This window comes from Channa argus, chromosome 13, assembly GCF_033026475.1.
Source record: "Channa argus isolate prfri chromosome 13, Channa argus male v1.0, whole genome shotgun sequence".
Lineage (NCBI taxonomy): Eukaryota > Metazoa > Chordata > Actinopteri > Anabantiformes > Channidae > Channa > Channa argus.
In genome coordinates this window covers 22,969,481-22,997,287 of record NC_090209.1, presented here as the reverse complement: position 1 = coordinate 22,997,287, position 27,807 = coordinate 22,969,481, and the positions used below count along the sequence as shown (strand labels likewise).

General features: G+C 41.7%; 1 protein-coding gene across 1 annotated transcript; it reads right to left on the bottom strand.

The window, feature by feature from the left end:
• Positions 1-244: 244 nt before the first annotated feature.
• pard6b (par-6 partitioning defective 6 homolog beta (C. elegans)) lies at positions 245-22,616 on the bottom strand. The gene is made up of 3 exons (XM_067527943.1): positions 21,737-22,616; positions 19,215-19,437; positions 245-5,201 (listed from the first exon to the last, which is right to left on the bottom strand). Exons 1-3 carry the CDS (start codon positions 21,797-21,799, stop codon positions 4,288-4,290), a joined length of 1,200 nt encoding a protein of 399 aa, XP_067384044.1. The 5' UTR covers positions 21,800-22,616; the 3' UTR covers positions 245-4,287.
• Between the last annotated feature and the right edge of the window lie 5,191 nt (positions 22,617-27,807).

Below are 27,807 nucleotides of genomic sequence, written 5' to 3'. Positions count from 1 at the left end.
GTATTTTCCATTTTTCAGGATTTATTACAGGACTGAAAATTGAAAGGTGGCATGGTCTGAAAGCGTGTGGCAATTTGTGCAAATAGATAACATCTAAAAACATGTTTTTCTACTAAATGAAATGGCCTGGAGGATCCCCCTGTGGCTGTGCCACTGAGCAAGACTGCAGTATTACATTTCTGTAGTTCTGTGTTCTAACCTGTGAAATCAGTGTATTCACAACAACATTTGTACCAAACAAACAGATTTCTACACATTAGTTTATTTTGTCCCAGCTCCTCCAATCAGCAATTACAGGCATCTACTTCATCTCTCCAGTAAAATCTGAATACATTTTTTTCATTAACTGTGATAAAAATGTACATCATATATATAGCATCGATATGAAAATACTGTCAATCTTCATTACAAATCTATATCATATATTCATCTGGCAAAGCAAAAAAAAAAAAAAATTGAAAGTTTAAAAAAGTCAAAGCTAAATAGCCTGTTATGAGGTTGTGCTAATACAACTGTTTTTGTCCTGCAAAATATAAATGATAATTCACAGTATAGGGAAAAAAAGAAAAACTAGTATCATGTCTTCTGTTGTTGCTATAGCCAGAACAGTCAAATCACCTACTGAAATCATCTCCTAATGGCCAATAACATCTACTGTACCTTGAAATTTATGACCAAAACAGTGATCACATGAAGACAAAAACATATCAGTTATAAAAATAAAATTATAAAATGTGTAAAAAGACAGAAAATATGCAGACATTTGATTAGAGAATAAATAGACAAAATGGCGCGGTGGTTACAATCCCAGTGTCCTGTGGTAAAGATATAGATATGGGAAATAAATTAACATCGATTTGCAAGTTTTCCATTCAGTGTCGTTCGTCACCATGTTTTATGACACAATCGCATAAAACGACAAAGCGTGGACGCGGCCGTATGACCGTGCGTCGGTTTCCAGTCATAGATACTCATTAGATATTCAAACCACAAACAGAGCTAAAGGTAACAAACATTAGCATCTAGTGATCTGTGTAAATGTGTTTCATTACAAGTGCACACAAGCTCAAACTAAACCAATAAGCATTACTGAGGGTGTGTGTGCGTGCGTGCGTGCGTCTCTCTCAACGTCTTAGTGAGCAAGAAAACAATCCATACTAAAGTCAATGTTATCATTTTTAATAGGGGAGCAGTTGCTGAAAAATCAATACGAGAAATAATAGACCATCTGCTCTCGCTTCAGAGGGGGTGGAAGTTAGCAGCAGCAAGTAACAGTAATGGATATTTACTTGCAATAAATGTTATGGAGCTGCTTTGCAAACAGGAAGTAAAACTGAGGCAGAATTACTTCTTCGCTGTATGGAGAACATTTTATGTTAACACACACACACACGATGTTATCAAAAAATTGGAGTTAAAAGGTAAAAGTCTGCATTATTCATAATTTCAGAAAAAGAAAGCAGCAATTAGCTACATTGCTGCCCTGGGTGACATGTTTCATTAAAAAAAAAAAAAGAAAAAAAAAAGTGGGGTCTCGTCTTTTATCAAAAAAGAGCTCCAATATTTATGGACAGCAAATCACTTAAAAAGTTGCAATGTGCATTTCCATATTGTGTAACTTAACTGTTATGAAGATGAGTTTCCAGATTAAACATTCGTTAAGTTTCAAACAAGAGCTAAACTAACAGAAACGAAAATTGTATTTTATGTCTGTCTGCTCTGTGGCGAGACTTCCCAACAGTTCCCAGACTGCCGGACAGTCCGATGCACAAACATCGTCAGCTCCTTAAGGAAGCTCAGTTTTGTCTACGCAGGCCCATAAAAATACATTCACGCCCACCTGCTCTTATGTTACATGCATGGCTCACCACTCTGCTCGGCCTATTGGCAGGCTTCTGCAAGCTGGTCAATCAGAACAGAGTGGATTTGGGTGGGTGGGCAGGCTTAAAGAGACGAGCTAATGAACAGTTTCACATGGGCGTGAAGGAGGTTCTGCATCAAGACTCACTGTAAGAAAAACAAGCAATTTCTGGAATCGCAAAGCACCTAGAACTTCTTCTGTACAGCCTCCACAATGAAAGCGTAACCTGAAATTATGCATGATATGGCCATATGTCCTACTCTGCTCTGTTCAGACTGCTGCACCAGCTTCTCGTGCTACACATTATTTTGCAGTACAGTGCTACTATGACAAACATGCAGTGTCTGGTACTGAGTCTGGTGCATAAGAAGATATTTTTGAATGTGACGGCTTCACAGAACAGAGGCCTGCTGAGATGGAGAAACTGACAGCTGCCTGCTTCTGGGGCTCTTTTTTAACAAAAGACGAACTTGTAGAGTGAGAGAGATCACAGACTTTTTATGGGATGCTTTGAATTTAAAACATAAAAAAACCCAAATCATATTCTTTAGGTACTAGAACATCCCAAAAATACAATTTGAAGCTGCATTATTAAACTTTGTTGGTCAGTCAATTTAAAATTCTATAAGTCAGTTGTTTTTATACAGTTGGGAAAAAAAAAAAAAAAAAAAAAAAAAAAAAAAAAAAAAAATCGCAAATTCTCTTCAAATGGCATAAATGTTTTACAACAAAGAGTTTAAAAAAAAAAATTCCTGCAGCTTTGAAAAAGGAAAAACCATACATTTAAACTTCTAAAAACTTCAGTTAAGTTCATCACAGCTGTGTTAGCAACATTTCTGTTCTTATGGAAATACTACCTGCAGATCAGCCAAGGCAAACTGTACAGAAAGCCGGGCTGCCTCACCTTAATCAAACACCAAAAGCCAATCAGTTTGAACGGTTGTTTCAGTAGGACTCGATCTGACCACTAGTCATTAACAGTGGTCTGACTAACTCACTCAGGTGCCATTTAAATCAAAAGTCAATATTTAGTTTCTGAGTAAAGCTCTCGTGTGACATTGTCTTAGTGTGTCATTAATTGAATTCAGCGAGAATGGAGACGTTACAGGGAACACTTTTCATACATGTATGTAAGTGAGTAACACCACATCCAAGTGAACCCAGGCCAAAATAAAAACCCAGCACAGCTTAATGGGCTGTACTGTATCGAGATGAGATAATAAGATATGCAGAGTCTTGGTCCAGTAAGAAATGGAGAGAGAAGGAAAAAAATAAAAATAAAAAAAAAAAAAACCAAGACAACCAAAAACATTCACATTATGTCAAAATTGTCCACATGCAGCAGGGGAAACAGACCTTATTGCAAAAAGGAAAGTAAGTGCACCATGAAGGAAACCCATTCCCAGATAGAGGCTGATTTTTCTGTAGTGGTTTGTAACTTTCAGGTGTTCAGACAGAATATTAAGTCACTTTCAGATACAAGGATATGAAACACATAAAATTTGCACATGATCCAAAAAAAACACAAGTCTGATGGGAAAATAATTTTCCAAAGACAAGTTGCTCCCAAACATTATTAAAATCTTCAATCTATAATTATCACTCCACGGTGTCATTAACACAGCAGGTAAAAACAAACGCTATTAATTGTTAAAAGCATCTGAGCCATCGGAACGATCCCAGATCCCCTCCCCTCAGTTTTATTGCAGTTCTCAGCACTTGGTCAAATATTGCAGTACTGCTTTGTGTGGGAAGTACCGTGATCACCTAGGGAAAGGGAGGTGGTGGTAGTGTGGTGCAAAGGTGGGGGTCTGGAGTGACGAGGTAAGAAACAGCCAAAGATTGTCAACAAATGCTTGAGCTAAACTTCCATTTCAGGGCATGGATTTAAATTGTTCACACAACTTTTACGTTTATCTACTTATGGGACTGATAAGAAACAGGGACGATGGGGAATTTTTGGACTCAGGTAGAAGCACTAGATAAACATTTTTCCGTGGCCTCCACAGGTTTAAAAATTCAGTAGATGGTAGAAGACCAGAGATTACGCTTTGCCTTCACTTCACAATTTAGTGCCTGCAGGGAGTGTGTGTGTGTGTGTGTGTGTGTGTGTGTGTGGGGTGGGGATTACCACTATGGCACACATGCATGGTCACTGGCATCGCCCCTCTACTAATGTAGAGGGGCGACAAAGTATGGGATGCAAAGTTTGTCGTGTAAATATTAGGATGCACAGACATCTTAGTGTCAGTGTGATATTTTATATTCACACATAATTGTGCTTCTCGGGTACAGTTTCTATGATGAAAAAAAAGATGTTTGAGTTGCTGGTCCATGACTGACCCCGACCCTCACTTCTTCAAAGTGTGTGTGGAAGGATTTGTTCCTCTCTGGTTTCCAGTGTTTAGTGTGTTTGAATGCTTAGTCTACAGAGTTATAACAGTGCCGTCCTCTTCCAGATTCCGCCTTTGCGTTGCTCTGTCTGGCGATGGTGTGGTCGAAGTGGCGATGGCGTTGCTTAGTGACCCGCTGCTGCCGCTGGCTGGCAGCGTACCATTGGCGTTGACAGACAGGGTGGAGGTGGTGCGGAGGTTGAGGTGCGGCTCATAGCGAGGCACCGAGGGCATGCTGTAGTTGGAGGCGGCCCGTCTGATGGGCTCAGCTTCGCCTCCCGCCTCGATCACCAAATCTTCATCGTCCTCGTCGCTCTCCAGCTCTTCCACTGCAAAGTTCTGAATAATGTGTGACGGCATGGAGGCCGCTGCCCCGGCCGCACTATGCGACGAGTATCCGTAGTAGCTGGCACCACTGTCCGACGAGCGGCCCGAGCTACCCGACGCTGCGCCTCCTCCACTGCGAACAACATTGTTCCGTTGGTTGGCAGGCTTGACGGTGATGATGAGGTTGTGGCTGTTTGCGATCATCATGTCCGTCACCTGGTCCAGAGACTTTCCAGCAACTTCGATACCATTCACCTCCAGAACCTCATCGTTGACTGCCAGCAGGCCAGTGCTCTCTGCCAGCCCGCCGGGCACCATCCGAGAGATAAATATCCCCGGGACCTTCTCTAGACCCTGTGGAGTGACCCGTACGCTGGAGCCATCACGGATATAGAAGCCCAGCGGTTTTTCCTGGCCATGTTTGTAGAGGCGAACACGTCTGTGCGTCTCAGGGAGGATGTCCACGTCAATAATAGAGGAGACAGGGCGGAAGTCCTTAGGGAGGCTGATGATAACTGGCGGTTTTTTCCTGTTGGTGTCTGGCCGCAGAAGTACTGCAGATAGCACTGTGTTTTTCTTCCTGGTCAGGGAGTCGGTACCGAATGTGTAATCAGCTTCCTCTGCAAAGAAAAGGAGAGAGGAAGCAGAGAAAAGAGAAGAGGAAGATTAAAAAGGGGAAAGGTTGACAGAAAGAAAAGGTAGAGAGAAACAAAGCACATTAATAAAAACAGAATAATTTCCATCATCATCATCATCATCATCATCATGCTGGGCTCATTACACATCAAGACATTATCCAGGCTGACATTCTGTTGCATCATGTTGCTTGAGGAGAATGAATAACGCTCAGCATTAGAGCAGCTTACAGCCAGAGGCATCTCTCCAGGGTTTACGTGCCACACACGCACGCACACACACACGAAGAGGAGCCCCAGGACTGCTCTTGGTTTGTACTGATGCAAACCAGTAGTTCATTCCATTTAACAGTTCTTCCTCTATACTTTTTGCTGCTGCCACCTACAAATTAGATTAGATATGCTGCACACTGCCTTGCAGGTGCATAGGTTTGTTGTCACAGATTGTTTTGGTGACTTTTTTTCTGATGGGAGACCTGAAGTATCTGCTATTGATGAACTTGATTAACAGATTTTGTTGTCTTTTGTCACCAGGCTGGCGACTTCTGCATGTAGTGAGAGAGGACATGAAGTTAGTTGGTGTGAGAGAAGAGGATGCAGAGGACGGAGGCACATGATTCGCTGTGGTGACCCCTGAAAGGGAACAGCCCAAACAAAAAGAAGAAGTTTGTGCACAAGATGGGTATAAGAGTTTTGATTAGGTTACAGGCCTTGAAATGTAAAATCATTGTTTGTGTTCTCTCACTATTCACATCAACTGCAGTTGGATGGGGTCCAATTATCCTGAGGCCCGTTCGAAGATCCAGTGAATACATTACTACTAAACAAATGGCAACTGAAGCACGTTTTGCATTAGAGGAAATGCATTTGTTTGCCTTCATGCTAAGAGTTAGTGGGCAGATTGACACCACTCATAAACATCCGCCCTTTAAATATAAAATCAAGAACTAAAAGTCAGCTGGCTTAGCCTCGCAAATAAAGACTCCAAACAGAGATAAACAGTTTGATGTTGTACAATAGTGCATATACACACACACACACACACACACTGCTGTGGGACTTACTCAGCAGATCAGATCATATACCATGTTCAACAGTAGTGACTTATTAGAGGTGTGTATAGATCCAGGCTAGAGGTTTTCCTTTGTTTCTGCCTTTTTGCAAAGCTAAGCTGTCTCCTGGCTGGAGCTTCTCATCAAACGGAGTAAGAAAGTAGTGCATTTCCTCGAACGCCGAACTTCTCCTTTAAAGATAATGTGTCAGATAAGAAACTGTAATTTTGGACATATCAAAAGGTCCCATTTGACCGATCACATGTATGAAATCCTGCTCTTTATGCACATTTTGTGGAGGAAGTCTGTACACTGTCAGGTACTAAAGACCTTAACCAAACACTGCTCATATTAACAGGAGAGCAAAACTGGACCTTGGCTCTCTAATAGTTAACCAGCATAATTCAAGCAGCTAAACATTAACATGTTAGTGACGTTCTCATCCCCAGCGAATTAACGTTTATGTCTATTTCTGGGATTCAAACAACAACTGTTTCTTCGTCTCCGTATTCATCAGTTTTGGCCATTTTATTCTTATCCCTTTGTGATGTGTTTTAGATCAAAGTGCTCTATAAATAAAGCTCCTGCAACATTACACTTAACACTTCTTCCCTTGTGGTTTCTCTCTTTTTTCTGAATGTGTGTTTTATCTGGAAACTTATCAACTCAGGTGGCTGATAATTCCACCTTTCTGACAGGTATGCACCCAACCACACCCCTTTCCATCTCTACAACCAAAACAAAGGAGCAATTGTCCTAAGAAAGTCTTGCATTTCAGTTCCCATAAGCCGCTGCGTCTATTACATACACTTTTAACCCATCTTTGCTTCAAAAGTGTGAGAAGTAAAAGTGAAAAAAGCACAGCTTCCACCTACTCAACACCGTTGCTGTGCAAAGTTGTCTTTCTACAAGTCTTGCAATGCACATAATCATTGCTCTAAAGAGGAGCAAAAAGGTCATACTGGTGGATATTTCAAAGCACTAATTTCAAAGCTCACATAAATGTCTTCTGCCATCACTGACACAAGGGCTGTTCTTGCAGTGCAGTCACGCATAGCAGGAGGCAACTATCCAAATCTCATTTCACCCTTTATAGAAGTCTTTTCATCAAAATTATCCCTCCATTTCCAGCATGTAAAAAGGCCAGAACTGACAATCAAGTCATAGCTGAGACATAAAGAATGAGACGTAGACGAAGTACACCGCTTTCTCAACATAGCTTATGTAACTCCACACACACACACACACACACACACACACACACACACACACACACACAGAAACTAAATATGCTGGTGTCTGGAGCAGGTGTTCATTTAAAAACACACCAATCCACAGGCAGCTATAAGAGTATCACTGGTTAATCAAGATGCCTGAGCCCTAATAAACAACAGCACAGAAATCAAAACCAAAAAAACCTTAAAAAAAAAACCCAAAACAAACAAAACAAACATGGGCTAATTAAAGCTTTGGATACTACCCGATTGTCTGGTGATGCTAAAAATAATATTATGGATGGTACTAAAATAAATAAATAATAAAAATAGGGCATGTTTTCACAACATTGTTTTGTGCTTTAACTAAATTTATTAGTTTAATAAAAAGACATTAATGGGTCACTTAGTTGTGTGGAAAGAAGGTAACAGATGGAAACATGGTCCTGGTCTCACAGAGGTTCATGTGGAGCCTTCACAAGAAGAAATCAAATAAAACTGTTAAACCAATGGTGCAATAATCAAATGGCTAGAACAGAATTGGTGCTTGTGGTCTATTATAGTGAATGACAAACAACCCACGACCAGGCTCTGGAACAATGTGGATTGTTGACCCTTTAGGTCAAGTGCACACTTTACAAGACAACCTGACCTGAAATTGGCAACAAGAGAGACGTCTCAACATTAGCCACAGAACAATCTGACTGGCTAATGGATAAAACTACAAAACGTCTAATGATTTCAGGCTACAGGGCCAGATTGATTGCCCCTTTATTTAGGCAATCGAGAACTTTGCGGTTGTGTGACGTTTAATACACGTGTGTGTGTGTGTGTGTGTGTGTGTGTGTGTATTACACTACACGTATTCCCTCAGTGCAAAGTAAAAACATGAAACATGACTCAGGTATGCTGTGAACACAGAGTGCAGCTGACCTGGCTAATGATTATTTAAAACAATCAGTGGTTAACTATAAAGGGAAGGAGATAATAGTTTATAAGTGTCAAGATTTGAGAGGGCATTTATCACAAGGTAGCTGGGCAGAATGCTTTCAACATCTATGGACTAAAAAATGAGTGCAGATAAAAATAAAGAAACTTCAAGAAACTGCAAAAAAGGCACAAAGGTCTAAAAGCAGCTGTGGATAAAGTCTGACACCATGTTTCGAGTTGCTAATGGTTCTTGTACAGAAGCCTTTCTCCACCGGAATAACAGCGCACTCGAATCCTTGTGCCGTCCTTCAAGCACTTTCGTCTGTTCCACTAACTTGCTGCTGTTGTCAGAAGGGAGATAAAGCACACGCTGCTTAAAGTCACCCTATTCAAACGTGCGAGAAATAACTGCGATAACTCATGCTGGGTGAGATCGGATCTTTACATAAACTCTAAAAGCAGCGTCCATTTTTCCATTTTTGTTCTTGAAATTACTGAAACATTGCTGTCATCGTTTTGCTTAATTGCTCAGCATGTGATGATGTACGTTTCCCTAAAAAACAGTGGCACTAATGTCAGTGACAAATACATTAAAATTACAATCTAGCTCAAACAAACAAAAGTATTGTTGCATTATGGGAGCTAAAGGACAGAGGGTGTTTGGGGTTTCACTTGCTCTTAAGATTGAAAGTCAGGATATATTGGGCTCTTTACTTTTGTTTTTAATTTATTGGGTTAATCTGTTTTAGGGACATTAGATGAACTATCACCAACTCAAGTTTAACATCTCTAAAGCCATTTCTGTGAGTTACGCTTGCTAAGGCTAAAGAAGAATCACCTGCAGTGCATCACAATCTGTTCATACTTAAGGTGTATGTCACACACCCTGAATAATGAGCACAATCTCTAGTCGTACCCTCGCCCCTGCACAGGTTTGGTATTCCAGCTATGCAATGTCTGCTCTCATTTCCCCCACTTTAAATGGAGTCAGTGAGGAATGAAGGAAGTGAGGCATTGAGGAAGAAAGTGACAACCCAGCAACATCGTCACAAATGAGGACATAACATAACACACACACACACACACACAGTGAACAACTCATGCATCTTATTCCTGACGTTGAGGTGACTTAGACAACTCTGCCTAAGGAGAGGAAACCACTGGCATTCATTGGTTGAACAAATCATCTCGTTCAGCGCTCTATTCATTACACACTCTGAATGATTCATGCTTCAACTCTGGACCCCGGCTGTAAAAGGGCCAATGTTAATGGATCCCGATAAGTGGAATGTTCAGGACGCAAGTCATTTTTCAAATAAAAACTAAACAGAGTGTATTTGTCATTTAACAAGTGTGCATCCACATACAGCCACACCTTTTTCAGTGGACAATAAAACTTCTATATTTATTACTTCTTATTTTCTTCATCATCGTTTAACCTGCTCTAACACTCATTACACCCACTACATCTCTGGTTACACAACTTGTTATAATGATACAAACTGATGACGCTCTGGTCCTCCTCTTAACTACAGTAACACCAACAATGTAATACTTCCTGATACACTTTGTTCCTGATACTTCGTAAGGTAAACATGACACTGATACTGGGTGCAGGTGACACAACAGGAAGCAGTTGGTACCACTACTGCTGTTGCAGTGATGCTGCTTCTCAGTTTACAATTCAGGTATTTAGGCAGCTGCTCCAATAGTAGTAGGACTGTAGATGAATAATCTGTCATAGTATGATACATTAACTAAGCACTACTGCAGCCACAATCATGTGATCTATGGAGTATTATAAATCTCAGTACACAAATTTTTTAAGCTATGGAGGAAAATCGAAATGAGCAATTTATCGCTTCAGATCACTTCATTTGGGGGGAAAAAAAAAAATTAAAAATTAAGCCCTTTGACTACATGACTAGAGGCTATGACGTGTAAAGAATCTGGTTGCACCAGTTTTATGTGGAGCGTCTCCTTCAGGGGAGCTATAGGTGTCTTGGAAGCCTCCCTGACTAGTCTCCTTCCTGCACAGTAACTCAGTTTTGAGGACTCCCTGCTGCAGGCAGACTTGTGCCATGCTCCTTTCATTTCTTTATGACATGTTCAGTAACTTTTTCTTCCAGCATCAGTCCCCTAACTTTTGTTTTTTTAAATAAGATTTCACAGAGTTACTTAACGTGTCCTTATGTCCTTGTGATGTAGATTTTGTCCAGGATACTGACTCACCAGTAACAGGACCTTCTAGATGCAGGTTGACTTGTACTACAAACACATAAAACACATTCACTGGACTGAGTGACTTCGAAAAATCACCTTGCAGTACCAGTGAGGATTTATGGGAGTGATTTTAAAGTGTGCTAATACTTTTGCATCCAATTATCGTTTGACATTTCTAATTCATTAGGATTACTTTGTAAACATCAGGTTTCATTTTCACACAAAAGATTTTTCTCTGCATATTTTGGTCAAAGAAGCAGAAACATTATTCAATGTTAGAAAAACATATTTTATTGTTAGCCCTAACATGTCTCAAGGATAAAACTAAGAAAAACCAGAAGACGGAAAAAAAAAAAAAAAAAAAAAGCTCTTGAAAACTGGTGTTTTTGAAAAAGTCAGGTTTGCTGATGACAAGCCTGGACGTTCCCCACACAGCCGGTGCCGTGGTGTTCCTGACACTGAATGATACAAGAGGGGGGGAGGAAGGTAAGCATGTGTGTGTCAGTGTGAGCTTGTGTGCATGAGAAAAACCAGGAGTGGAGTGAAACAACAGATGGGAAACGAAACGGGAGAGGCCGAAATGCAGCAAACGCACACAGAGGAGAGAAGGGAAAGAAAGGAGAGGTGGTGATTAAAACAAATGTTTCAAAGGACTTAATTCCCAGAGGGTTACTATTCCTGGTGTGGTGAGCATACCTCCCTGGCACAGCCCAGATAAAAACTGCCTTAACGCTGCTGATAAGAGAAAGAAATGGAAGGAGGGAGGTCAAAGCGAGAGTGCCGAGACGAAAGGACAAAGTCGGGACAATAAGAAAACAGTGACGCAGTCTACACACTTCACCAAGATGAGTGCAGAGATGTGTGAGAGGCAAGCTGGAGCTGAAGACGGAGCCTTGACACGTTGAGGAATTACTGATTAAATCCATAATTTAAGAGATTCTGGTCATGAATATTAGCCTGCTCATATAGTCTCACCCATGAATTCTTGTCATTAGATTCATCAGTCCTGCTTAATAACTCAATCAAAAAGGTACCATTAGTTAAAATAAATAAATAAAAAAAATCTCCACAGTAGGGAAAAACAGCTTTGTGTGGCAGTGAGTAACCCACAATTAACACATTCTATTTGCCAGTCCAAACTCTGCACTTCTGTGTCTCATCACTGCAGTGCATATGGAGCAACTCCATCTACTTTTTTTGCTGACACAAACGCTTCTCCTTCCTGCCATACCTCCATTCGTCCTAACCCTCCAGTCCCCTGTGCCCTTCACTCAATCTGTCTCCTGTTCATCTCAAAGCAGAAGCCTGTACTTGGGTTTCCACCTCCAGATTCTTCTCTTTCTGCATCATCGGTCTTCCTCCCTTCTCATAGGTCTGTGGTAGTCCGTCTCATTAATTCTGTCATTTTAAACCTACTATCGAGCAAAGGATTCTGGATTTAACCGAAATAGCACCTAGTATGGAAACATGGGAAAGTGAACAGACCAGGACTAGACAAGTATAGGTGAAGGAGTATTGACTTGAACAGTAATCAAGCGACTAAAGCTTGAGCTTGAACGCAGGGTAGCTAGGAGGTGGGATGTGCCCTGGGCCGAGGCTGGATTGGAACTTGGGACAGAGTAGGGGGGAATCTGTGCAGGTCACTTGGGGATGTGGGTTTCACTACTGGGTTAGATAAAAGGAGGCTGAGTTTGGGGTGGGGTGGCTAGAGCTGGCCGCAGCTTTGCTATACGCAGCTTCTAGGAGCAGTGGGAAGAGGAAGGTCTAGACATTGGGGAAGATGAAGGAGACGACAGGAGGAAGAAATAATCCAAGTCTAGCCTCAGATGCCCAGCGCTCACGTGTCTTATTAGATACTTTACTGAGGATGGCTTAGTGTGAGGAATATGGTACTTCTGGATCTGTCAACACAGTCAAATCTGACCACTGAGACAGAGAAAGACAAACCTTAAGCTGCAGCAAAAGCAATGAAAGACTCAATATCGTAAAAGTTTCAGAGGAAGCGCCAGTGCATTTTAGTACATGGAAGTCTAGCTGCAGGGTCCTGGTCACAGGTTGGAGGGAGCCATTGTTAATGGTATTACCTGGGACTAAGTGTGTGTGTGTGTGTTTTAAAACAGGAACAGGAAGTATGTGTCAGCATCTCTTTTTTACTTTAATTTATACCACTTACCAGCAGTTTTTCTAAACCTTTCACAAGGTGCAAAGACTGAATGCAGAGAGGATAAGAAGTCAATAATGTAGAAACAATGGCTACATTTGGGAAACACTGTTTGGGAGCAGCATGTCGGAGTCTGCCAAAGTGTGCATGACAATCCAAGGTAAATATGCTCGAATGACATGCTGAAAGAAATTCGAAGATAAGTTCGAAAAAATTATTCTTCATATCAACACTGCTGAAGCACCAAGCCCAGTGGACAAAAAAAGAATGCCGTTTAATTAAAAATGAGCAAGAAATACTGCAGAAAGTAAAGTTATGAGACACTGTTAACATATTTTATTACATGTGTGTGCAAACAATCTCAAGCCTTTAGTGACTTGAGCTTCTTTTCATCTTACTGCCACGTTTTTCACTCTCAATACAAATTAATGACCAAACACGCCTCTGTTTGATCAGAAAAACTACCCTCCTTGGTCTAGTAAAGCACTCAAACCCCATGACAAACTATTCTGGTTAAACACTTGAGACGATGTGATGCTAGCTTCAATAACAGAAATATGTCAGCTGTCAACATGAAAGTGATTCCCATGTTGACAAAGTTCAGGCAGTCTGTACACAATCATTCCTGTTCCTAGTACAGCTCACTCACTATGCTTCCCTTCATCCATCCATGTGCCACATTTTTATGTTTTTACTTTTGCAGTAGTCAGACTATATTATTTTATTTTTTTTAATCATCTTCACTTTGGCCATTGTCTCAGCATCCCCGTTTCCCCACTCATCCAAACTAAACTAACTTATTTTTTTTTAAAAAGAGCCATCAATTCATCTTAACTGAGTCTGAGTGGAGACCCCCCCCCCATTCATCTTCCATCTCAACCACTCTACCTCCATCTTTTTGCAGGCTACACCCAGTGTAGTTTTAAAGGGTAGAGAGAAAGCAATTTTAGCTTGCCAGGCTGTGCATTCTCTCTCAAAATAAATGTTCTTCTGGCATTGCACTCTTTCATCCTTCCTCCATACTCTTTAGAACGCTTCTCTTTTTTATCTATGCTCCCCTTGTTTAGTCGAGCCATGGCTCTGTGGCTGAGGGTCCAGTCTGGCCCGCTGTCCTGTCTAATCTAGCCAGCAGACGTGATCAGAGGCTGGCCACATTCCACCCAAAAAGCCCCCTCTCCATTTCTTTTCTCTCTCTCTCTCCTGCCCTACCCAGCGTGGGCCTCACATTCCTCCCTCACTAATACTACCCCCCCGTTGCATTCCTATCACACTTAAACTACTCCCTCTCCTTTCCTCACATCTCTAATTACATGCCTTGACTAAATAATGCTTTATACATTACTCCCCCTTTAATATTGTTTACCATGTCTCCCTTTCATCCTTTTATTGCTCTTATTAGGCAGAAGATATAATCCTCCTCTACGCATTCCTTCACCGGTGCTACAAATTCCTTTGTTTCTTCAGTCACGTACAGCATCCTTCCGTATAATTTGAGGTCTGTGGGAAAATCGAAAGCAGAAGTGGCTGATTTGTTATTTTTAACAGATCATTTTGTCCCGTGCTCCTTTGGGAAAATAACATCTCATACACCTGCCAGCACTTTGTCTGTCTTGCTCATTCCAGTTTTGTATGCTTTGTCTCTTTGATCCAAATCTCCACCACAGCGTCGTCCTTGCTTTAACCGTCTCATTTCCTGTCACATTCTCACCCCATCTCTGTCACACTGTACAGACGCAATACATTGCTTATCAAACTAAGCCATTATCCTGTTTTACCACTTGCACTGCAGGGTGACAGGACCTTGGCTGTTTTACACTGTACATTTCCTATCTGTGGCTGGATGACTCATGCTCTGGTTACCAATTACAAAAGCAGTCCCTTCTGGAATATGCAAATACAAGCATTCTTGTACCTAACCACACCGTTCACCTCTACCTAAGTGTCGAAGGGTTACGAGCCATTCGAAACTGTGCGAGCAATAAGCAACGTCACTACAAAACAAACCCACACCCTGAGATAGGCTACCTGAAACACTGCTGCCACTGAATGGATGACGACCTGGAAAGTCTGTGTATGTCGAGTGTGTACAAACACAAATGTTCTTTATGCCTATACAGCCAAACACGGTGTCACTCAGACTCAGGAAAATCTCCTCTGACACCCATGTGTACAGCCAATCAAACATAAACCTGGGTGTGTCATGCCTACTGTATGTGGGTCATAGTTTCCCCAGTGCTAGTTTGGTTTTATATGAGGAACTGTGCCTGAAATTTATTTATTTTTAAGTTTCCAACTAAAATATCACATTATTTTCATAAGAAACATGCCAATAAAGGTTTTGCAATCCATCGTAATGTTTTACTTTATGTGCACATAAATATAATTATTAGTGAATCTCTTGGGTCAAACACTGCAATAAAACAAATCAATACTGGAGTATTTTGACTGATAAAATATTCATCTCACACAAACTTAATAAACTCACCAATACTTTAGTTTGGGGACCTTGGTTTTTATGCTGGAAAGAACATAAGTAAATAATCCAATCATGCTCCCTTTTTATTTTAGTAGGTTTGTTTAGTTTCTTTATCAACGCCTTACATCTGGCCTTAGTGAGTGGCATAATGGCTTCCTGATTCAGATTTTTAACTAGTGGTATTCACAATCCCCAGTTCTGCTAATCAGCTTGTTTGTTTCTTGAACCTTGTCCCTTCAAACTCACTTCGAGGGAGCATTTGAGGTGTTAAGCCATTTTCGCATATGACAAATTCAAAAGAATCAGCTCCAGATGTTTTTTTCCTGGGTTGTGATTTTACACAAAGTCAGATGCAGTCACACATGGTAAGAAACCCTGATTTCATTTCTCCATTTACAGAGAGCTTAGCTAAATCAGTGTGAACAGGTAACATCTCTTGACAGCTCTCAAATATATTGAATAATATTGTGCAGTATGTTTCCTTCTGAGACAGAAGATAGACAAAAATGCACTAGGTGCTACTCAAAGTGGCTACACATGCATGACAATATCAGACCCATAAAGATGTAGACAGTTTATCCACATCATAAACACTTTGTGCTCTAAAGTATGGATGCTAACTGTTTTGCTAACAGTGCTGGTTCCAGCATGCTTTGCAGCTCTCCTCTGTCTTAAAGAGACTCCAGCCCTTTTAGTCCACCTATGAACGGGGCTCTTCAGAGCTCCCTTGACAACCAGTAAACAGTGGACACCTCACTGCCAGCTCGACAGTCATCAGCTCATTGTTCACGGACAGAAGGCAGGGTACAGGGGATGCCCGGTGCTGCTGAGTTCTATTGGTGTGTGTCAAAGCAATTTTAGAATGACTGGGAAAGACCGAATCCAGTAATCCACAGCGGCACAAACACTGGCATCATTTTTAAGCAGCGAACAATACGACACTAATGGCTGGTCAGTGTAGTAACGTTGACGCGCAGATGACAACAATGTGCGCCTTATTCAAGGACCAGACCACAACAATGCAACAACAGACACTCACAGCCTAGAATCCATCCCTCAAAGCAGCTGCACACCGATGAATGAACAAAACCCTCAGAGCACCTAGTCTAGAATCTACGTAGCCTATAGTTAAATCTTCAGACAAATAAAATGTGGTCAAAAATTAACCTCACGTTAAAAACAAGCACTTAACTGAACTTAGAACAGAAATTTCATTTTAAATACACACAAATCATGTGAAGCATGTTTAGAACCACTCAGACTGGAGACAGCATATTTTTAAAATAGCTCCTCAAACATTAAGATATCCAAAATAATATTGGCCAAGTTGGAACAAACATGGTCCCACACTGCTGCCTAGCTTGAATGGCTACTTTTATGCTCTAATGTCTGCATTTCTTTCTATTGTATTTCACACTACTAAAAGAAAATATGAATGCTTTATTCACAAGCTTGGGCCGCAGCTCAAAACACAGACACACTATTCATGATGCCTTCCGTTTAACTTGGAAGTTGGAAGTCAGAGCTGGAATTGACCATGTTTCACTACATGAGCCAGGTTACCAAAATAATGCCAGTTCTAGCCACTTTAGCAATACCAGTTTTTAGTAATGTACTACATGTTACTGTGTAACACACACACACACACACACACACACACACACACACACACACACGCTGTAACAGCATGTCCACAGAAGTTGGACAGTTCTGTATGTACAGGTGTTTTAATGAGACACAAATAGGGCAGAAATGTTAAAAAAAAAAGAGAGAGAATATTAATACATCCCAGTTCAAATTGAATGCACCACCAGACTCGGGTTCAAATCTGTATCAAAATACAAATCATTCCAGACCCAACCTTTGGAACCTTTCTGAATTTCTGAACTTCACTGCTTGCAACCACTTCCCTTTAAAGATTAAATCTTTCAGACACTAGTAGCTACATTTACCAATCTTGTCAGTTCGAGGATCCCAGACTGAAAAATGTCAAGTTTAACTCTACCAATGTCCTCAGAGAAGACGTGGTAAGAACCATGAAACCATACTTATGTGGAGTTATCGCCTTACCAGCAGAATAAATAATAATAAAATCCCCCAGAGAATCATACTGGGCAGTGAATGAGCACTCTCATCTATGGATACAAATAAAGGTGTCACTTCTACCACAACTACAGACACATGCTTTGTGCACATGATTCTGGAGTTCTTACAACAGAAATATGACTTAAACTAACTTTCATGCACCCAGTTACATATTTGCCTTGTTTCAGACTCAAAGTGACATAAGACTAAAACTGTGCACTAATATGATGTGATGGAAAAAACACAAACTGGTTTAGTGGAATTTCTGAAATGCACAGATGAAACCAAGTGTGACTTAACCACAGTGACCTTCCTCCTACGTTGCTGGTAAAATTAAAATGTTTGAAGTGGCTTTGCCAGAATAAATGAGGGCTTTGAAAAAAGGCCATCTCCTATTATTATGGAGGTCAGATACCACCACCAACAATAAACATGATCATGATGATCATTAAAGCATGTTCCCCAAAACAAACCATTTGTTGTTATGTCACTGTTAAACCGTATGGCTGTGTGGCTAATGGGGAAAATTTAATGTTGTGAAATTATTTTAGATAAACAAACAGTGCTTAACGCTCAGTGTTAAAAATGTGCTGATATTGCCGTTATTCTAGCATAGCTCACAGGGCCCAGCATAGATAAGCCATTAACACACGGTAGACCAATCACTAGAGATAATGAATGCTGTCTGCAGATATATAATAAATTATCTACAAGCTGCCAATTTGCTGCATCTGCACACTGTAAAGCCTTTTAAGCTAGAACCAACTGGTGCTTCCAGTAAGGTAAAGGGGGGGGGCGGCTCAGGAGGGAAACCCAGGTTTAAAGGCAATGGTGTCTGTGGGGGGTTGTGGCTGCATCACTGTGTCCGCATGTCTCCTGTCTTTGTTCTATCTTTTCTACAAGGCAGTGCATGACTAACGTGTGAGGCCTGCCTGCGTGGAAGTGGTTTTTTTTTGTTTTGTTTTGTTTTTTGCATGTGTGTGTGAGCAGCAGTGAGCCCAGCGTGGGGTTAGTGTCTGGAGCGTGTAATTGAAACATGGTCTCATGCAGAGCTACACAGTGACCCCACTAATCTCCTTCTGACAAAGTGGCTTAGCTTATATGGGGTCATATGGCACAGCAAGACAGCTTAACTAAAACAGAGCATGTGGCCTGATGCATCCAGGAGTCCCTGGGGTCCTCCCCAAGTTCAACAGGTAACAAGTAGGTTACTTCGGGTGCACTCCAAAAATAAAAGCAATTCAAGTTTCAAAATTGCCGCCTGACATAAACAGATCCACAAACACTAAACAGCAAACTACAGCTATAAGCATATATGACAGTGACCAAAACCTCTGCCCCCTTCAGAAAAAGAGAATGAGACAATTGCCTGTGACACCTTGCACTATAAAACTAGGAAGGACTATATAACAATGATTTGATACTGAGGCAGTGAAGTAGTAAGAAACAGCAAGAGTATTTTACACAGAAAGCACCGGTGTTGAACTTTCAAACTTATCAGTAGTAACAATAGAAACACACTCCCATTTAACAGCTGTGCTAATACAGGACATTGTAATTCAACAAGCAAAACCTAGGGCCATGTGATAAGTGGGGATCAGACTAAAATTTTGAGAAAGAAAAAGAGAAAACTCTACATGCAGTGAAATGTTCTTTACAGGAAACACTGGCTTTGAGCAAGGTTGTTGACCTTTAGCTATGTGGGTCAGCAGTGGCACAATGAAGGGATTTAGTAGTTTGTCTGCAATGACAGCTCAGCAGAGACAAAATACATATGCAACATGCAGACTAAAAGCTGAAAAGTTAGGGTGATACTGTTTTTTTGTTATCAAATGTACTTGTGTGTTCTGTGCTTACCTTTCCTCTGCAGGAAAAGCCTGAGTAGAGGGTTTGCTGTGGAGATGGCCTTGTGGTAGTTGTCGTCATTGTTGATGGGCAGCAGGTCACCATGCACGTCTGCGTATCCCACCAACAACTCCACATTGGGGATACGATGCACGTGCTGCAGAAGGCCATAAAACTCATCAAAGCGGCCCGGCTTTGACCGATCCAAAGAGAACCGACGAAACTCAGCACCAAACTGAGATGGGACAGACCGGAAAACACTTATGAACATCATACAAAAATAGATACCCACATGGGTGTGAGGTAGACTGAGAAACTCTTGTTTAAAAGCCAAAGAAACAGGGACATAGTGGGTGTGTAGTAAAAAACTATGTGCGTGCAATGCACACACCAGTAGCCTAAAATAAAAACCACCATAGGCTGTATGTAAATATCCGTCTTCCATTTGGATGGGCTCCAACATGGCACCAAATGTGATTTATTATTAATGAAGGCTTGGTGATGTATGGATCTCCATCTTTCGGATTATCTGAATGCAGGGCCTGAAAGCACATTTGATACGTTGTCAGCATGCAAGTATTCCCACAAAACTAGCTGCTGGCTTATGAGTAACACCCTAATCCGTGAGGTCTGACTGGATCAATGGCTACAGATGCCTTATCTTTAGCACAATTGTCCCATTGATTGTGCTGAGAAGTGTTTTGGTTACCGTTGCCCAGTGCAAACAGAAATATCTACAGTCACTAGCAACATGGACACTGGTCCAGGCAGAATTGCATTAAACATAGGCTGGTGACAGGCCTGTTTCTGGCACATAAGCATGCAACATGAGGAGGCAAATAGTAAAATAACAAGTAAACGCTTAATTTATGTGAATTGGCTGTGTGGCAAACCGGTTAAAAAGCCACTTTGCCAATTTTTAAATTTCTTCCTATACCAGTTTGGGAAATACATAAATATAAATGTCCCTCTATATTAAAATAAGCCGAGACTTTTTCAATACAGATTAGGATAAACAATTAATTGTTTTCAATAACGCAATTTAATAGAATACAATTCTCAAATCACAAGTTTTAACTTTTTCTTTTTCTTCCCACAACAATGCAAAAGGCGGAGCCACTTTTGCCCTCGGTTTTCCCCTGCAGAGGAAGCGACTGTGTGCTCAGAAAACAAACAAATCGAACGGGCGTTTAGGACCATCGCTACAAATCAAATCGAATTCCATGATAGTTGACTTTATAGGACAAGACAAGGTGCCTCCCAACATAGTGAATAGAGCCAGGTTTAGAGCCTTGGTGAGGGTAGTCAAATCTCATAATGTGCCTTCACACATCTATCTATAAAAAAAAAAATACATAGATACATAAATGGAACTTTTAAAATCTAACATAAAAAAAAAAAAGTCACTATTACAACATGGCTCCAAAAATCTTACAATTTGATTATTTATCCAAATTGACTTTAGTTGAGAGAATCTGTGTTTCCTCAGAGTAAAGGGCGGTGGGCTGATGATGTCCAGACTAAAATCCATTGACACGTAGGGGGGATACATAATAAATATAGTAGTAAGAATTATCTTACATGTAATTTACTTTTAGCAAAATTGTACTTTTTTACTCTACCACATAGATTGGAAAGCTTACCTTTACAGATACAGTCTGTACATCAATTAACCTTAAGAATATTTGACACATTTGTGTCACAAACAGTATCAGGTTTAATAGCATTTAAAACATTTTGCTTATATGTAACTCAGCCTGATTAATGCTTTAGTACTTTTAGTAGCTCCTCAACTTAAGAATTTGAAGTGGGAGGTCTACTTGCGGTGGAGTATTTCTGACATCTGTGCCAAAGCTGCCCTACAGGGAGAAAGTTGGAAATGCAGTTTGCCGACCTTTAACCAAGAATGGTCCCACTTTGTGTTAACGTCCTGAGCACTAATAATGTCCCCTCAGGCTCCGCTACTCAGCATGTGTCATTATGCCACCGCCAGGGAGACGGGCAGCCTGGGCGGAAGGAGCCATGTCGGGGGCCGCGTGACACCTGTCTGCACAGGTGTTGTAACACGTGACGAGCAGTGATCGACATATCACACCTGGCTAACTTCGCTCAAAACGTCTCATAACAACATGTTCGACCTTCCTTTGGGGGTTACGCTAAAACCGCTCCAACTTGGGAGTCCGTGTGCGATGAAGGAGCAGTCCGGGGGGGAGGGAGCGGAGGCTGTGACAGGTGACGCTGGCTCTGGCTCAGCTGATAACCACCGCCTTCAAACTCACAAGCTAACATAAACTTGTCCGATCAACTCGCAGTGAAATCACACCGTAGTTCACATGGAAATATTACGAACTAGCAGCGAGCTAGTAAGAAACAAACGTCGGCTTGTTTAACGGGGCAGTTTGAGAGGCATCATAACTTGCTATCAAACCACTTAGTTAGCAAGCTATGAATTAGCCCCCACAGCGACGGCTGGCATTGGGAAGGAAGCTGTGAAACTGTTAAAAAAAAACAACAGCAAAAGGCTCCATATCCACCTTGCTTTTCACCTCCACGGCACTCAGAGAACGGCTGCTCGGCACTCGGTGGTTTTTGTTCATGTTTCACTAGCAGCGGGACCGCCGCCAAAGCCCTCGCACAACTCGCCCCGCTGCTGCTGCTGCTGCTGCTGTGTCCACCGGTGACTCCCCCTGCGCCTCACTGAGACTGTCAAACGGTCCGCGGTGTCTCTCCGAGAATGTGACAACGGCTACCGACCGGCCGAGCTCAGCCTGTGAACTTCTGTCCTCTCATAGTTGCCGCTGCCAGCTTTATTACCCGCAGCACTTGTGAACTCCGAGTGCTGGTTCAGTGTGCAAGCGAGGAGCCGCCTTCAAAATAAATCCCCTCCCCCGTGGTGCCGCGCCAGACTTCAAAATAAAAGCACTTCACCGAACAGGGGATCCACAGTAATGTTGGCGTATTCGTGTACTCTGATTACAAGTTTGATGTAAATTTTACTTTACTTGAGTGATTCCTTTAAATGTCGCCTTTAAAAACACTGCAATTCATGGACGAGTGTCGTATTCTTACTCTTATATATTTACTTCACAGTTTTGTTGGTTTCTATTTAATTTGCAGTTTACTTAGATTTGAAATGTATAACTGACTAATTCTGATGTATTGCTCTGGATTATCCACCTGTCAGTAAGTACAGCAGGTAAAATCAGCACCACTTTTTACCAGCTTCTGTTCTGTTTTGCTTACAGTAACAGAGATCTTTCTCCTGATTTCTCATTTGTTACTTTGCCACATGTATCACTTTTGAAAGTCATGTTGCAGTTTACAGCACATATGTAAAGTAAGTATTTTCTCCTTTAAATCAAAAAACTAATCTCTCACTGATGTAAATCCCAACATTTGATATATTTTTACTGCTACGCATGTATTGTAATTTTCTGAAGTGAAAAAATAAATGTTGGATTTTTAAATTGAAATTCTTAGAAATGACCCCCTTCAGATTTTTTTTACAAAAACTGTCTTTATTATGCATGTGTTGAACAAATCTGCATTGGACTTGTACATTCATATTATCAAAAGAAATACAAGTTTTAATCAACTAGTCAGTCAGATTGATGCCCACAGAAATTAGATGTTTAGTGAGGATACTTTAGTTTTTACGCACATAGTTCAACATGAGTAAAAAGTAAAGTATGTGAAATAAAGTACTTGAAATTTTACATGGGTTTTGAGTTTGTGTAACATTTAGTTCTGCTGCATCTAGCATCTGATTTTCATTTCTGTATGCATGTATGTACAATACTGAATTATTTAAATCTCCTTGATTTGTTTTTCTGTTGTTGTCCACTGCTGTCCTCACAGTAATTTGCCCACTCAGGACATTAAAGCTGTATTCCAGGCCGTTCCACTAAGAAATTAATGTCTGTGGGCATTGCTGATTATAACAAAATCTCTGTATCAATTACATCATATGTAGACATTATTGACCTATGATGTTAACAGCATAAATACAGCAAATATACAAGTTGTGTTGCTTTTTAGAACGTAACCATATTAGGTTATTTATTATAAACTAATTTCAGATTTGGGCTGTAAACTGCAAACAAACGATCAAATTGGAGACATATGTTTTCTAGTAATGAATAAAAAGATATTTTCCCCGTTACCAAGAGACCTGAGCTAAAACACAAACAGCAGCTATCATGTGAAAAGAAAGATAAACATTTCTTTTGCTATATGTTTCTGGCAACATACAGAGAAGTAATGAAAGAAGTGTTCAGATTTTTAACATATATACAATTATTAAGTCTAAGATAATCAAATATAACATGGGTAAAAGCACAAGTGCAGAATGGCCTGTTTTCAGTATGATGTATGTTATGTTGACTGTGGTATAATTATTGATACATTACATTCACTTTAATGTTACGGCTGGTAACAATAATGATCATTTGAGTATTTACTATATAGCAAAAGTTAGTCATTAGATGACATTATGTGGCTGGTTTCTTATTTTACAGTGACATCTTGTGGTCAATAGCCACGTAGGTTTGCTGCTAGTGGCTGCTATTTACAGTCCACACTGTGAGGTGTCAGCACATTATGTTCCAGCAGTGTTTTCACTGATAAAATGGGAACAGTAACACGAGATCAGTGGATAAATGTTAGTTAAAGAAAAGAGAACATTTGAGAACATTTCCCTTTACCTCTGCACATAAATCATCCTGACCGGCTGGAGTCACAGGTTCACCGTGTGCTTGTGTTGGTTTCCTCCCACAGTCCAAAGACATATTAGGTCAACTGGAGATGTGAGTGTGAATGGTTGTCTGTCTATGTATGTCTCTCTGTGTTGGCCCTGAGATACAGTCCGGTGACCTGTGCAGGGTGTAGCCCCCCCCCTTGCCCTGTGACAGCCGAGATAGACTCCAGCCCCCCTGTGACCCATAAGTGGTTAAGATAATGGATAGAAATTAGGATTCCACCTTCCAGTTGTGACTTCAAACTTATCACCATCAGGTACTATGTACTGCTGACTTTCTCCAGCAACTCAGCATCGCAACTGCTTTTATTTTTATTTTTCTCAAAGCTTCATTGTACGGAATGCAGTGTTGAGTCCGCACACTTCTGAATCAGTAATAAAGGACAGGCTGTTCCAGACGTTGAAGCTGCGATGCAGAACTCCCGGTTACAGAAAGAAAAGCACAGAAAACAACTCCAAGGGCAAAGAAGAAATTAATTCCTTCTCCACTAAAAATATATTTTTAAAGCAGCGGGCTTATGCGGCGACCGAGCATCTTTCAGCTGGACAAAACAAGTACAGATGAAGTTCAGGCAAACGTTTCTTCACCTGAAGGATTCTTTAACATGACCGGCTGCTAGACCTGCTGTTTTGTATCAATACCTGACCTTTGACCTTCCTGTGAGGCTCAAAAAGCTGTTTAACAATGTACTGCCTTTATTAGGTTCAAATGCTAACAGATCATAATCACCCACATTTTAATTGCTTCTTATTATCAAGCCAAGAAATCAACGTATCTTTATTTTGTGTGTGCACTTCAAAAAATGAGACATTACTCCCCCGACATTCCGCAGTTTGATGCCCCGGTGCCTCACTCCCTTTCCTTTTTTTGATCTCCGTCTCCCCCGCCTGCTGCGTTCACAGCTCTTTAGATAAATTGTCGGCCTCCCAGCAGTCTTCCTCTCTCACCACCCCTCTGATATGTGTAATGCGATGCAGCAGACATCTTCGTTCCACCAACGAGGGGCGCCAGCAGCTGCCTCATTGTCACCATGCAAAGCTTCTCCCTGCTCCTCATCCTACTGTCAGACCCCCACTAAACACACTCGCACTCATGTCCTCCCCCTCTTTCCTTGCCTCTCTACTCTTTCTACCTTCAGTGCACACACTACTGCGGAGGAGCTCTTCAAACTGCTGTGTCTCTGTCTTTCCATTGAGATGTTGATCATATCACCAGCTGATTTTTCAGCGACACATTCAGGCAACATCCTGGAAAATTTGGTTTACATTTTAAATGTCAAAACAGAACTTATTTTCCAAATAACAATACTCTCTCTAATCTGTTCCACTATCTACAGCAAAACATTTCCTTCTTCTGCAATTCTGAAATTTAAACATGAGACTGCTAAGCCCAGAGTTTTTAGCTAGATTATCCCAGTGGTTCTCAACCCTGGTCGATTGCTGATTGGCCAGTTCAGGTGTGTTTATTGACTCAGGAGCTGGAATATGCAATCTTAGATGAGGGTGGCATGGGAGAAGACAAAGAAACTTGGTATCCAGCTTGTGAATAACTTGGCCCACCTGGTCCAGGCAAACAGCAGTGGGTAGTGCAGGGTCAGTTGGAAAACAAGCAGAGCAGGGGAACCAAAAAAAAAGTCACATAAAATGACAAAAAACATAAAACATGTAGAAAAAGCAAACTGAGACTTAATGGAAAAAAAACTGACAATATAAAAAACAACAGACAGAAAACAAGAAATTTTCTCCGTAAAATAAATGGGATGTAGGTCGGTGGTCTCCCACGTAGCACTTGTGAGGGTTTTCTAGTTAAACTAAAAAAAGCAGAGATTTTTTTTTATTTGTTTTAATGACTTTAGCTTTTTTTCTAGTGAAATGCTGGTTACCTGCGTATTACACTAAATTTTTTCTTGACTTGTTTATTGCATTTTGAGGACTAACTGAATACAGAAGTCCTAATGATTTTCCACAGGTTTCTCTCTCTCACTGTGTCCAAGTCTGTTGTAAGTGGATGTCACCTCTATGCACTCGTGGTACTTTTAAAGTGTCCACCAAAATGGCAAAAGTCTGGTTCCTTGTCACCTCTATCATGCCCTTGGGACTTCCTCTCCTGCTTTATGTCTCCCCCTTGTTCTTTTGTCATCTCCCATTTCCTCCTATATCTCCTCCTTTGTTCGGCCTCACCTTGCTTCCTGTCTCACCCCCATCTCAAGTCACATTTTTCTCTCCCCCACTTTCTGTCTTTCCCCTTTCACTCTCTTGCCGCTCATATCGCATGTTTGTCTGCCGACCGAATGATTCAATTCCACCATATTATTACAATAAATCATTTGCTGTGTGTGTGTGGGAGTGTGAATGTGTGTTTGTGTGCAACAAAACCACTCCGACTGTGGGAGGCGCTAGTAGTGGGTCTTCAACCATCTCCCTCTCCGTCTCCACAGTCCCTCCCTCTCGTTTCTCTTGCCCTGCTGAGTCTGTGTCTCCCCCTTCAGCCACCCACTCACGCCAGCCCTCCCCTCTACATCACCCAGCACTGCAGAAGAAGCCTCTTGTCTCCCTTGTAGTCTGCAAGGCCTTTCTTTAGACGCCCCTCCTCCTCCTCCTCCTCCCCACTTCTTCTTCTCCCTCTCTTTCCAGCTCCGTATTGTCCCAGTTTGTGTGGCACCCTGATCTAGATGACCTCTAGCAACATGCACTTGAGGTACAAGATGAAATTTTGTAGATCACATGTCGTATCCCATCATCTCACTCTCTCTCTCTCTCACACACACACACTGGCATTATCATTTCCTCCCTTTTGCAGACAGAAATCTCACCCTGTCTCCTGCCTGTTTCCTACAGGGGGTGCCGTGAGTGACTCCACCACAGCCGTTATTGGATTAAAACCTCCTTGTCCCTTCTCTGCTCCCCTCACCATCTTTTCCTCACCCTGTCCATCCCTCTCACTCTCATCGAGATCATCACCACTCAGGTGGATGCAGCCTGCATGCAGTCAGGTGGGGGCAAAATGCTGATCTGACTTGCACCCAGCTCAACCAATTAGCCTCCCTCCTATTAAGTGTGCGAGTGTGTGTGTGTGTGTGAGAGAGGGGGAGTGGGGGGGCTATTTTGTCTTTGCAGCCGTTACCTCTTTGTGTCTGACAGCACTCACACACCAGGGTTCCTCTGTCTCTCTCCTCCAGCTAGAGGGGGCGCTAGTCTCTACACCTCCACAGCTGCTGTCACCTCCCCTCCCCCCACTCCTCCTCTCCCCTCTTTTCCCTTCCCCCTTGCCCCCCTCCTATGTCTGCCCTTACCACTTCCTCCCCTCTTCATAACTTGCCACTCTCTCCTCTTTGGTTCTTCTCCCTTCTGCTCCTATCCTTCTCTCTGGTTCCCCTTTTCCTCTCCTCTCCTCCCCTCCCCCATCATCACCCCTCCCTTGCCTCCCCCTCTCCCTCACCTCCCCTTCCCCTTTGAAAGGCTGTTAAGCGCTCCTTCTGCACACAGCACTGCAGATGAGGCCTCCGCCTCCCCCACAGTCTGCCAGGCCTCTCTCTCTTGCTCTCCTTCAGTCTCCCCCTCCACTCCTTCCCTCCCACCCTCCCTCCATCCTTCCCTTCCTCCTTCTCTCTGGATCCTTACAACAGCATAGCAACACTGAGTAGCCAGCCAAGGAGAGTCTTGCCTCTCTCTCTCTCTGCTTTTGCAACGGGGTAATTTCCCTCCATGTTAGATTCCTCACATGCAGAGAGGATGGGTTTTAATTAAATCCATGAAAGAATAAACGTGCGCTTCTTATCTCTTTTTAATTTACCTGGGTTGGTTGAACTAGATCGATTCCTTACACGGGGAGAGCTTTCATCCAATGGT

What these genes read in the sequence shown, in the direction of transcription:
- pard6b (XM_067527943.1), bottom strand. Translation starts at nt 21,799, where the DNA reads ATGAACAAAAACCACCGAGTGCCGAGCAGCCGTTCTCTGAGTGCCGTG. An exon ending in CCGTGGAGGTGAAAAGCAAG is followed by an intron (nt 19,438 to 21,736) that starts GTGGATATGGAG and finishes GTCCCATCTCAG; the next exon opens with TTTGGTGCTGAGTTTCGTCG. An exon ending in GCTTTTCCTGCAGAGGAAAG is followed by an intron (nt 5,202 to 19,214) that starts GTAAGCACAGAA and finishes TTTTCTTTGCAG; the next exon opens with AGGAAGCTGATTACACATTC.